The sequence below is a fragment of the Trachurus trachurus genome (assembly GCF_905171665.1).
Source record: "Trachurus trachurus genome assembly, chromosome: 19".
Taxonomy (NCBI): domain Eukaryota; kingdom Metazoa; phylum Chordata; class Actinopteri; order Carangiformes; family Carangidae; genus Trachurus; species Trachurus trachurus.
The window spans coordinates 12,044,139-12,056,697 of NC_139913.1; the positions used below are offsets into that span (position 1 = coordinate 12,044,139).

The following is a 12,559-nucleotide window of genomic DNA, read 5'->3' on the forward strand; positions in this document are numbered from 1 at the left end:
TAGTTGAAGTCAGAGACATGTGAGGACTCACTGTCTACATGAGCAAAGGCACAGAAGGGTCCTCTGGGACAGCTGCCACTCTGCTGCATGTCGTTACACTTTGTGGACTTATAGATCTGTGACACGACACACAGTACATCTAATGTCACTAAACCACAATTTTACAATGATAACACAACAACAACAGCAACAACGTTATTTACAGTTACTTATTAAATAACTAATATCAGCTCCGGCCACATGCTATATATAATAACAAAACGACTGCAGAGACACAAACCTCTGGGTGGAACTGCTGCTCCGTTCTGGTGTGACAGTACTGACATGTTTCTGCCCCCTCACATTTACTGGGGTCTCCCCACTCCTCGCTCTGTTTCACAGATGGACACGGCAGCGCCCTAAAGCAGCAACAACACAAGAGTTTCCGTCAATACAAGCACAACCGAGGGACAATGAGATAGTCATCACTTGATGTGACAGAGCAGCACCTGTATTTGTGCTTGTGTGGGCTCCGCCTTCTGTCTTTGCTGTTGTGATAATACGGACAGGCGTAACCCTGACGACACAGACGAGGCGGCTTCTTACATAGCTCCGTCTTGTAGTGAGACAGCACGTACTGGTTATCTGAAGGAGAACAACACAATCCCTGTATCATTCGTTCTTTCTATTTTCAATTGGCAATCAAAAATCAAAAAATGAAAAAGCGATGGATTATTTGTTTTTTAATCTAACACAAAAAACGAAAAAATGTTTCAAAAATCTAAATCGATTTTAGGCTCAGATCAAAAATACGAAATGGAAAAACGGCTCACAGGACTGAATTTGATTTTAATATTCAATTGGTCAATTTCATAGGAAATATCAGCAAATTTCTGGGGAAAACTGTTGGGAGATATCAGAGAGACACAGTCACAAAGATCAGTTTCTGTGACGTGACCAGCGCAGCTGGAGGGTAAAACATCTGTAATCAAATTCAGTCCTGTTTTTCCATTTCGTATTTTTGATCTGAGCCTAAAATTGAAATATGAAAAACCAGACATTTTTTCGTTTTTTGTGATGTATGATACTGGTAATCCGTCAATTTTTCATTTTTGGATTTCACATCAGAACAAACAACACAACAACACAGCTGGTTTACCTTGCCAACGTGGCTCCTCACTCAGGATCTTCTCTATGAGGGCTGTACTCGCTGCCTGTCCTGACTGTCCATCTCCTCCTCCCCCCGACCCCGCTGCTCCTCCTCCCTCCGAGGACCCCAAACCTCCCTGAGACTCCATCACCTGCACCTCTCTGTGGAAACGATGTCATCAGTGACCACGGCAAAGAGATACAGGTACAGACAGATTCAAGCATTTCTTTGACTCCTCTGGTGTACCTGATGTCATAGACGGGGCTGCGCAGGTCATGTGATCCGTGCGCAAAGGCACAGTGGGAGCCGTTTTTGCTGCAGTGGCCCTTTGCATCAGTTTCATGGATACATGATCCAGTTTTATAGTAGCGAAGGTGATACCTGCGCTCAGTGTCTCCTGCTGTCCGATGGAGAAATGGACACCTGGAGGGGACAAACAGAGGATTCATACAAAGAAATTAACATGCAGAAGCCAATTAAATACCACTACTCCTGTATTCCTATGAATCACATATAATGACAGCTGTAACTGACTTTAGTGAGGTCTGGTTTAGAATTAGAAAAACAGTTTTGTATCTCAACAGAACTACAATCACTGTTGATATGAGACACAGATTAAATCAATGACACTGACATTGGTGATCTGTATGAATCATTAAGTCACAACCTTCCTGATCTGAAAATACATTGAATCTTCTTAAACACTTACCTTACCTAATATCTATTTTTCTTTTATAAAGAAGCATTTTATATGGAGTAATTTAAGCAATCGGCTTCATTCTTTACTTTGACATTGTCTTTCTCTGTGTCATTCTGTGACAGTTCAGGATTTAAACGTGAAACACCACTATAGGTTAGAGATGAGACAAGTACAATACTTCAAATTTGACCCTTTAAAGAAAAACATGTTTTTAAGGGTCAAATGTGGTCTGTCTGTAGGGTTTCAAACAAATGGTCAAGTGATTCTTTTCATTATTTCTGACTTATATCAGAATATCATGGTAAAAAAGTGAACCAAAACAATCGATACTGAGTTTAAAGTCAGTGTGAGCACACTCACTCATCTCCATCAGGGCAGGTGCCTGTTCCCTCGTCATACTTGGTGCAGTAAACATCTGGGCTGTAGTTGAACATCCCATCCCGTCTGCGGATGGGTCGCCGCCGCCTCTGATTCAAGAAGTGCCAGTGAAAACAGGTAAAAGGCCGGTGCTGTGTACATTTATGCTGCACAAACAGTGGGCACTGCTCTGTTCTGAATTCCTTCAGGTATCTGCCAGAGAGGGAAATAACAACAACAGACTGTGGTATTCATAACAAGACCATGTTATTGCCTCTCACCACTAGCAGAGTGTGTTTGTACAAGTTGACACAGTGCACACAAGTACAAACTCTGTACAAGGATTTCAGCTGTTTAAAGTTCACCCCGTTCTCTGCTGCTGAGACATTATACAGATAATATATGCAGAAACATATTCAAAAACACACAGGATGACTTCTATTGAGCCTCTTAAAGAAAGCTTTAAGAAATGACCACTGGTGCTAAGGAACGTAAGGCCTCTTTGAAGAGACCTGCTCTGGTAATAAGCACATTATAATAATCTGATGAGACTTGACTCAGTCCACACATAACCTATGTATAACTCACTGTTTCGATTACAATGTATGTCTAGATTGGTCTACACAATGACACGTTAGGCTGTGTTAACTTAGTTAGCTAATCCTGCTACAAACTACGTACGTGTAATGTTGAGGTTTCTCGGGCTGTATGTTCAACACAGTAGCGGGAGATGTCGAGCCCCCTGCGGGTGAAGACGAAGAGGACGAAGAGGCCCCCCCGGTGGTTGTCGCTGCCGCCGAAGATGACGGCGGCTGTGAGTGTGTTTTCGACATTTTTTCCAGCTTAAAGCCTAACAACGAGAACCTTGTTTTTAGCTTTCTGGCTAGCTATTCGACATAGCTTCGGAATCCGCATTCTACAACAATGTGAGCTTGCGCAAAACAAGAGGAAGTAGTAGCGAAGAGCTAACGGGGGAAAGCACGGAACTAGTCCCCGCCACAAGTGAATTACAGAGTGAGCAGCTCGGTGAACGCCTCCGTGCTCACCTCACACACCGTGACAATGTTTTAATAAAGATAACATAACATTACACACGGTTTGAAGGTAAGTTGAAACAAAGGAATGTAGTCCTAATCAGAGATAGCGCTCATGTGATTCCATCCGCTCGATCTCATTGGCTGTCACATATATCCGTTTGAAAGCGAACCAATCAGCGCACGGTATCTTACGGGTATGACGTCATGAAAACATACATATACTCGGCTTCAACCTCCCCCTCCCAACACGAACCGTCCTCTGTGGCTTTAGCCGATCAGACGTCCGCGACGCAGGTCATTTGGCATCAAAGCTATTTTCTGAAGGTAATTCCGCTCAACCTTGTAGATGATGTGTCTCACTGTTTGTTTGATTCCACAGTCATATGTGTCCGGGGACTACTACATATCTGTCTACAGGCGTATTCAGTGGCTCAGGATTAAAATGTCGATGTGCTAATGTTAGCGCTAACAGTTAGCTAAAAATAGAACAATAGGCTCTCTTCTGGTTGACGGACATGGCGAAACATGAACGTTCAATTCACTGAGGTGAAGCTGAACCACAGACGGGTTATATCACGTCCGTGTTTCGCCGTGGGCTCCCCCGGTCGCTGCTGTCGGGACTCGGGCGGTCAGCCTTTTAGCGTTTCGTTAAATCGTTGACTTGGAACAATAATGGCGGCATTAGTCCGTTGTCGTGAACTCTTGCTATTCGATTTGCTCCAATTCAGTTCCGCCTTAAGCTTAGCGAGGCAAACCTGAAGCCTTCGCTGTAGCCCCGGCCTGGGGGAGGGGAGCTCTCTTTACACTCAATGCTAATGCTATTGGTGCTATTGCTAAGCTAGCACCGCATACCCGTTGGTAAGCGGGACTCTACGACAGAAATGCGGTTGTTGTGCTACATCCGGGGCTGGTGGTCTTTGTTTTTTCGTAACAAAGGTTCTTTTCTTTGTTCAGTAGAACCGAGATGGCCCGTACTAAGCAGACCGCTCGTAAATCCACCGGAGGAAAGGCGCCGAGGAAGCAGCTGGCTACTAAAGCAGCCAGGAAGAGCGCACCGTCCACCGGCGGGGTGAAGAAGCCCCATCGTTACAGGTTTGTATTCATGACAAGTGAGCATTGAATTGAATGTGAAACTGCTCGACACTAAAACAGCACTTTCCCTCCAGGCCTGGGACTGTGGCTCTGAGGGAGATCCGTCGTTACCAGAAGTCCACTGAGCTACTTATCCGCAAGCTGCCCTTCCAGCGTCTGGTGAGGGAGATCGCGCAGGACTTCAAGACTGATCTGCGTTTCCAGAGCGCTGCCATCGGAGCTCTGCAGGTAAACACTGCTTCTATGAGACCCCCAAAGGACCACCGCTGTAACATGATCAGTATTTTTGCAAGACTAATCCCTGCTTTCATTCTTCCCCTGTACAGGAGGCTAGCGAGGCTTACCTGGTGGGTCTGTTTGAGGACACTAACCTGTGCGCCATCCACGCGAAGCGCGTCACCATCATGCCCAAAGACATCCAGCTGGCTCGCAGGATAAGGGGAGAGAGGGCTTAAATGACCAGTAGCAGTGCTTCACCACAAATGATTCTATTTATCGTAATTAACCATTTTTGTGGACTTTTTTATTTCTTGGGTATTTTTTTATAACTTTTCTTTTGAATTTTGTATTCAGTTTTAGATTAAGATATTGCATTGACCATTCCACAACCTGCATACTTCTGGTAGTTTGGTAGTGCAGTAGGAATAGCTACCCATTCTATCATGAGTCATTACTCCACATTACAACATGCAGTCCCCTCAACGTCTGTGGGTATCGGGCATCTGGAGGATGAGTTTCTTTACATCCTCCACAGCGGTCCAGGATCCTCTCACCCATCTACCAGTTACATGATGCCAGCATGTCTTGCTTACCGCAGTGTTGGCGTTGATGCTGTCAATACTCAACACTGACAAGGGGCATAACAAACCCCTGTATTTTTCAGGACTGATTTTTACATGTTTTCCAACATAAAATCTTGGCAGCTACACTTATACTATTTATGAAAATGTTGTCACATGTCTTTCTATTAAAGGTCTTTATGAGTAGAAAGTCTGTGTACTGTACTGACTGTGATGGTGTTGACGTATGGTCTTGACACTCTTATTACACATGAAATGGGTCAGATTAACTACTGTGTGCTTCAGCTGGAAGAAAGAAAAAAATGTGGTTCAACATGTATGTGTAAACATGTTTACCATGAGACAGTCTTCTCGCGCTCCCTGATGTTGCTGGCTTTCAGTGCCACACAGCTGAAGCATGGTGATTCACTTTACATTCAATTACATGATCAGACTATATGTGGGTCCAGCTGTTTGGGCCTAGCCACAATTTTTACAGATAGAAAAACATTCTAATCCTAACCTTTTTTTAAAGTATATTTTTTCCCTTTGTTTGATAGTATAGTTGACAAATGAAAGACACCAGATGGGAAGGCAGAGAGGGGGAATCCTCACTGCAGGCGGCCCGTCCAGCGGCCTTATCCTGCGTGTCATTCCCCCCTTTTCTGCCTCCCATTTCCTGTCTCTCTCAACTGTCCTGTCCAGCAAAGGCCAAAAAGGCCCCCCTAAAACATACTTAAAGCAATCAAAATAGATATTATCCCTCCTGAAAATCAAACCCAGTAGAAGTATAGTAGAAAGAAGATGGTGCCAAGAATGGATCTTTAATGGGGAGCCCCAGATGTGAGCAGAGCCATGCCTGAGGCAAATTCCCCTACAGTAGACGCATGGAAAAGCTAAGATTTGTCAGGTAGGATTGAAACCATAAAAGTGCAGTGCCAGTGGTGCCAACACGCTGCTCAGGCGAGACAATAAAATCCACTGATCTACAGGGTTTCCCAAGTAAGGTTATTAAATTAGTAAGTCATTTAGTATTTTCATGAATGCCATGGGCAAGCAGGAACGATTGCAGCTGAAAAAAACAACACTTTTTTTTCTAAAACCTTAGACAAAAACAGTAGTTTAGAGATTGGTCTGCATTTTGACACGACTGAGGGGTCAATATTTTTCTTTTTGATAAGGGCAGCTGGAACATACCTACCCAGAACTAAGGCTGGTGTTTATCACAGCTTGTAGCCTACCAAAGACAGGGATAGGATGCTTGTTTGTTGGATGAAGTGACATTTATTCATTGATTTCAATTGTGAACCTTTCCAATATCCTTAGTATGAAGTGTGGCACCATGTTCACCAGTGTATCATATGAAGGCAGAAAGACCCTTTATGTTCAAGGCTCCTTGTGACTGATTTAATAAGAACAGCTGACACCACTCCAGACTTAAAAACAGAGCGTGTCTTGAGACTGAGACTTGAGAATGCTTGAGATTGTTTTATTGAATTTATGTATTTCCGTAACCTATAAAGTAAGCAAAACAGCACATTTTTATGTATGGACATGGTAGATTTGCTGGGCTTGCATTTAATGGGTGTTATACCGACTTCTGTGTTAGCTGAATTGTTAATTGCTGTGTTGTTTTCTTATGTTGTCATGTTCATGTTGAAAACCAGAGGATTCAAGGGATCATATCATATATCATATCATATCATATCATATCATATCATATATCATATCATATCATATCATACCTGGTGTATCCATCCTTCCTACACACACCTGTAGGCTGTGGTGTCCTTATGACTTCCCTGAGCTCTGGCGTCCTCTGCTGACACTTCATTGGACTGCAGCTCAGCGGTAGATAAGAGCGCGCGCTGAGTCTCATGCTGCAGTTGTAGTGAGGAGCCGCTCAGACCAGGACCAGGACCAGGACCAGGACTAACCCAGCACCAGAAACCACCTCTGAGGAGCCGGAGAGTTCCGTCTTCCTATAACCAGGTGAGACTTTGATTTTTGCACTGCACGTCGATGTTAACGGAGCGAAGCGGAGCAGCTGTCAGGGCGTCAATACAAGACTTAGTGAGGACACTTTATTCTGCAGATTTACATCATGTAGCTACTATGTCAGCGTTCAGCGTTCAGACATAGCATATTAAATTCAGCTCCTGTCAGTCATTGCATTGCAACACCTTCCCTGTTGTGTTGTTGTTACTGTTAATGTGTGTTTGTTGTGGTGCAGGCAGCCTAGCTCCTCATATAGAGAAATGCTACCTGGCTTTGTTCAGCTCTAGTTGCTAATCCTGTGTAATCTGCAGCTCACACACAGCTCTCACACAGCTTGTCTTCCTCCACTTCCCAAAATAGACCCTCCAACCATGTGTAGTCACAGAGTGTCAGTCTTAGGGGGTCGGGAAGGGTCCAGTCCAGTCCAGTCCCCAGCTCTGGACGTCCTCTGACACATGTGGACATTTCTAGTGGTTCTCACTGACTTATTGATGTGAGTGAAGGACCTACAGTCAGTATCATCAGCATCAGCATCAGCATCATAGAGAAACTGCCACACATGACACAGTCGTGGATCTTCATCCTCACTGATCTGATGTCTGTTACTTTATAGATAAGGGACTCAGTCTTTTATTTTTGATGCAGTTTTTTTTTTTGTCAGGACCAAATTTCCTCCTCAGTCACTGCAGAGTCAGTTCTCTTGTCTCAGCTGCCTCCTCTACATCACAGAAAGCACAGCAAATCCCCTAGAGCGTGAGAGCAGGCTGCGAGGGCGGACTGCTGAATCAACAGCAAACCAGTCCAACAAACCCCCCCCCCCACCACCACCCACACACACACACACACACACACACACACACCTCCACCGCCCCCACCACTGCCTGCAGCCTCTGCAGCCTTTAAAGTGCCCTGAGCTGCTGCTTCACGTCTCATTGGGGATACAAAAGTGTGTGTGTTCTGATTCATCAACCCACACACATCAGGAAATCCTGTTACTTTGCAATATTTGTGCCTGGTTTGGGTTTGTGGAGTGTGTGTGTGGGGACTGTGTGGGCAAAGTCTGCTTACTCTTCTGAGTGTGTGGCTCTATCCTCCTCATCCACTAATGAGAGCTCAGAGCTCTGTGCAGAGGGGTAATCAAACATACTCCCTCTCTCTCTCTCTTGCTCTGTGTAATCGGCTGCAGCTCTGCTTCAGTTCTTCACACAACTGAGTGCCAGTGCACTAAAGCTTTTTATTATTGTACCAAAGGGCAGTGTGGGTGCTCTGCAGCTGCCAGCATGATGAAGGACTGCCTGCAGTTCCTGATCGAGCCAGCCAAGAAGCTCAAGATCCGCCTCAAGGTACAGATCCTTAGCTTCGGACTCAATAAGCGCTGAGGTCAAGTGTTTCCCGTGGTCACGGTTCTCCTTTTCATCTGCAGGAGTCTTGTAAGCAGGTGAGGCTGGAGAAGAAGGCGCCGCTGGTGGAGAGTCAGTTATTCATCATGGAGTTAGCTCGAGAGCTCAACAAGATCTGCCAGGTGGGCTCTCTGCCTCCTACACGCTGCCGTCAAACAGCAAATATCATCACAGACACCCACTCATTTAGGTTTGTTGTTCTTACTTCAGAGGTCAAACATCCTGGGACACATCTGGACCAATGAGGACATCTGGCCCCCTGCCCTGTGTCGGGACTTCATTGTGGAGTGGGCCGCTATTTTAGATAAGAGAGTACAGGTATGAAACAGATGTCATGTGAATTTTCTCTGCAGCTTTATTTTTGATTTATTTATTGTGACAAACATAACATACAAACACAGCACAAGACAAGAAAGACGTAACACCGCAACACAGCGGCCAGAAAAAGTAAATGAAATGATAAATTGTGATATGAGAGAACAAAACAAGAGAGAAGAGAGGAAAAAAATAAAATAAAAATAAACCTCAGCAGCCAATCGATCAGTCAGTCAGCCTTCTCCCCTCCCTAGTTATAGTGCAATCTTTCTTTCTTTCTTTCTTTCTTTCTTTCTTTTTTATTTATTCCAACCAAGGCAATTTCACAATTTGACAATATCATCACAACATTTCTTTCACTGGTTGGAAGGGAGCAGGGAGAAGATACATCTTATATTGCCTGCCCCTCACTCAATATCTAATTATTCTAGTAATCTGTCACTGAGCAACATTCTTGCCATAAAACAAACAAAACAAAACAAAACAAAACAGAATAACAACAACAAAAACAGAAACAGAGCTTCAAGTTAACTGATACTGATACCAAATGACGCTGAATAATATAGTATGATCTATTATAATTAATTAAAAATAAATAAAATTATAGTTAAAATAAAATAAATTAATTAATTACTTAATAATAAAATAATAATAAAAAAGGGGAGGTTGGGGTGTGATTAACTAAATAAAGTTGAATAGCAGCATTATTGGGGCAGGTTCGTGTCTAACGCCTGTCTGTGGTTCAGCCGAGGATCACCGTGTCCAACCGCCAGTACGAGAAGCCGGAGAAGAGGGACTGGAAGGGTCACCTGCTCTGCATCCTGGAGGCGGGGGGGGAGTGTGACATGGGACCCCACAAACGAGTCATCATGGACTGGACTCAGGAGATGAAAAGCAGAACTCAGGTGAGCGTAGAGAGGTGGAGGAGATGAGGCTGACCCAGTTCCCTCCTGCACCTGATACAGATGAGAAGGATAAACCACTGACAGTCATCCCATCATAGCTGTAATATCCTGGAGGTGTGTTCACGACATTTGTAAAAAATAAAATAAAATAAAAATGTTGCCCTTCTCCCCTCAGTCCAGCGTGTGGCTGGGAGAGCAGGTGCTCATGATGCTGGATGACCTGGAGTTCCAGTGGAAGAGGGGCCGTCTACCCAACCTGCGCCCGGCGATGGAGCTGGTCATGCTGGGCGTGCTGAACGACGACAGCGCCGTGAAGGTCTGGAGCTCCCTCACTGATTCCCTGATTAGATTGTTACCTAAACGCAATTAATACCTCAAAGGACAGAGAATATGAGGAACTGATATCAGTATTTATTTACGTACCTCATGCATGTATGGATGAATTGGCATGTATGTATGATGTATGTATGCTACACGACTGCAAATCTAATCCCTTTATCTGTTTGTTCCACTCACCCTGGCCTTCTGTGTGTGTGTGTGTAGGAGGATGTGACTAAGCAGTGGCTGGTGTGGAAACAGCGGTGCCAGAAGAGTGGTGAGTCGATCACCATCTCATTAATGTAGAGAGTGTTAATGAATAAGGAAACGAGGTGTGAAGATGTTGTAGTAGGTTAACTGACTGTAACTGTATCTGACTGTGTGAGTGAGTCTCTATCAACCGTTCAGGCTAATCAGTATTGATCTGTGATCAGAGGACAGGAAGTGATGATGGTCTCTCTTTCCTCTCAGATGCTGCTCCTTACATCCCCCACAGTGGTGAGTGGAAACCTCAACACTTCATATCAGCTCATCTGTATTGTGATTAATTATGAGCAGACTGAAGCTGAGCGGAGCCACAGTCTGTGATCTGGTCTGGTCTGGACTAAGGCTGGGCTGAGCTTCAGTCTGTTTTATGTTAAACCTGTTCACTGGAACAGAGCAGACTCAAGGCATCGCATGCATTTATCACTTGAGATCAGGGATGTCACAATTACTTGTTTTCACAATTAATCGTGGTATTAAAATTAATTTCAAGATTCAAGATTCAAGAAATGTATTTCGCCATTTTGTGCACAGCAAGCTTGGTACAATAGGAATTCTTGTGCAGAGGTCCCCCCAGGTTAAAAAGGTTTAAAAAACTTGTTAAAAAATAGTGAGTCAAGACAAAAGTAAATAAGGAAAAACATACAATTCAACAAATAGCCTATAAATAAATAACATTTAAGACAAAAAAACACAATTAAAATAAGTAAAGCTGCCATATTGTCAAAATTGCAGGAGTGATGTCAGTGCTGTCAGTGGTGTTGTGTATATTTAATATTTAATATTTGCCATGAGTCTGATTGTGGCTGGGAAAAAACTTAATAATAAACTTAATTTATCATAAAGATTCCTATATACCGTCACTTTCCAAAAAAAGATGATGTTGGAACCATATCAACAGATGTGCGCCCAAGTAAAGGTAAATGCACAGATACGGGTCCATTTATCTAACATAACACTGCAGAATAATCGTGATAATCGTAATACCGTGATTATTTCTCTGATAGTAATCCTACCAAGAAAATCTGTAATCGTGACATCACTACTTGAGATACAACCTCAGGATGCACTCTGGTTTGAACTGGTCTGGTCTGCTCTGGTCTGGATTGGTCTGGTCAAGCTGGTGAACATGGTAGATGTGTGTGAAGCTGGTGGGATCTGTAGAGGTGGGTTAGGGTCACATGGCATTTGATGTGATTGATGGATTTTCATCAAAGCTGCTGTAAAGCCTCTTGTCTGTCTCTACAGTGTGGAACTGGATCTGTGAAGCTGCAGGTATGACCCCTCTTCTCTCTTCTTCACCACTCTGGTACCCGGCTCTCTGTGTGTAATCCTTCTCTCCTGATCTGACTCCACAGAGGACGTCAGACTGGATCCCGACTCCGCCAATCCCGATCTACTCATCTCCACCGATGAAAAGCGCATGCGGTGCGGCCTGGAGCGCCACGACGCCCCACGCTGCCGGCAACGCTTCGACGGCTGGTGGTGCGCCATGAGCTGCGAGGGCTTCACCTCTGGACGACACTACTGGGAGGTGGAGGTGGGAGAGCGGGACTGGCGGCTGGGAGTGGCCAAGGCTTCGGCCACGAGGCAGGGCTTCCACTCGCTCAACACGGACACGGGCTACCTGACGCTGCGCCTGGAGAGGGGGTCGGACCTGAAGGCGCTGACGGTGCCGCCCACCCTGCTGTCACACAGCCTGATGCCCAGGAAGGTGGGGGTGTACCTGGACTACGAGCAGGGACAGCTGTCCTTCTACGACGTGGAGAAGCGCTCTCACCTGTACACCTTCAGCGAGAAGTTCACAGAGGAACTGATCCCCGTGTTCGGGACTGTGGAGGTGCTCAAAGACCTGGTGATCCGGTCCGAAGATGTCAGAGAGCCGTGCCTCTGCCCGGGGCCGTGCCTCTGGAACTGAAACGTCCGACACGCTCCTCTGTTTGTCGGTATTCTGGTCGATTCTTTAGTTAATCTAAATCCTGTAACGGTTCTGAACCACAAGTCTCTCCGGGAGGGGGGCTTTGTGAGCCACCATCGTTCTGTATCACGGCCTCTGTGAAACCAGCCCTCATGGAGATGTTTGTATTTTAATAATACCAGCCAGGTGAGACCCTTAAAGAAGCAGCCTTTAGATGACGTCTTATCAAATTCAACATTTCAAAACAAAAATTTCTTGAAGTGAAGAACATGAGCCAAAGGTTTCCCCGCAGCAACATGGTGAATGTGGCAATTTGGCAATCACATTTGTATTAATTCTAGATGAAA

At 44.8% G+C, this 12,559-nt stretch overlaps 3 protein-coding genes across 4 annotated transcripts in view; 2 read left to right on the plus strand and 1 right to left on the minus strand.

Annotated features, from left to right (window-relative positions):
- Positions 1-3,326, minus strand: part of unk (unk zinc finger) — an 11,093-nt gene extending 7,767 nt beyond the window's left edge. Inside the window, exons 1-7 of the mRNA XM_083994055.1 lie at positions 2,868-3,326; positions 2,190-2,399; positions 1,376-1,552; positions 1,139-1,290; positions 489-624; positions 281-398; positions 32-116 (exon numbers count right to left, since the gene is read on the minus strand). Coding sequence (XP_083850181.1) covers positions 32-116; positions 281-398; positions 489-624; positions 1,139-1,290; positions 1,376-1,552; positions 2,190-2,399; positions 2,868-3,019 — 1,030 coding nt within the window. The 5' untranslated portion in view covers positions 3,020-3,326. The remainder of the gene's footprint in view (positions 1-31; positions 117-280; positions 399-488; positions 625-1,138; positions 1,291-1,375; positions 1,553-2,189; positions 2,400-2,867) is intronic.
- A 129-nt stretch (positions 3,327-3,455) lies between these two features.
- On the plus strand, positions 3,456-5,299 carry LOC311002654 (histone H3.3A). Of its 2 annotated transcripts, none has more exons than XM_083994074.1 (4): positions 3,456-3,547; positions 4,178-4,315; positions 4,390-4,543; positions 4,642-5,299. In XM_083994074.1, exons 2-4 carry the CDS (start codon positions 4,188-4,190, stop codon positions 4,768-4,770), a joined length of 411 nt encoding a protein of 136 aa, XP_083850200.1. In that variant the 5' UTR covers positions 3,456-3,547; positions 4,178-4,187; the 3' UTR covers positions 4,771-5,299. The 2 variants fall into 2 exon arrangements, with proteins under 2 accessions (XP_083850200.1, XP_083850201.1); XM_083994075.1 differs by having other exon boundaries at positions 3,477-3,547; positions 4,181-4,315.
- A 3,073-nt stretch (positions 5,300-8,372) lies between these two features.
- LOC311003187 (butyrophilin subfamily 3 member A3) lies at positions 8,373-12,212 on the plus strand (the record flags this gene model as incomplete). The annotated part of the gene is made up of 9 exons (XM_083994872.1): positions 8,373-8,435; positions 8,516-8,614; positions 8,703-8,810; positions 9,554-9,712; positions 9,888-10,028; positions 10,256-10,307; positions 10,502-10,528; positions 11,543-11,569; positions 11,653-12,212. 9 exons carry the CDS (start codon positions 8,373-8,375, stop codon positions 12,210-12,212), a joined length of 1,236 nt encoding a protein of 411 aa, XP_083850998.1.
- Between the last annotated feature and the right edge of the window lie 347 nt (positions 12,213-12,559).

What these genes read in the sequence shown, in the direction of transcription:
- LOC311002654 (XM_083994074.1), top strand. Translation starts at nt 4,188, where the DNA reads ATGGCCCGTACTAAGCAGACCGCTCGTAAATCCACCGGAGGAAAGGCG. An exon ending in AAGAAGCCCCATCGTTACAG is followed by an intron (nt 4,316 to 4,389) that starts GTTTGTATTCAT and finishes CTTTCCCTCCAG; the next exon opens with GCCTGGGACTGTGGCTCTGA. An exon ending in CTGCCATCGGAGCTCTGCAG is followed by an intron (nt 4,544 to 4,641) that starts GTAAACACTGCT and finishes TCCCCTGTACAG; the next exon opens with GAGGCTAGCGAGGCTTACCT.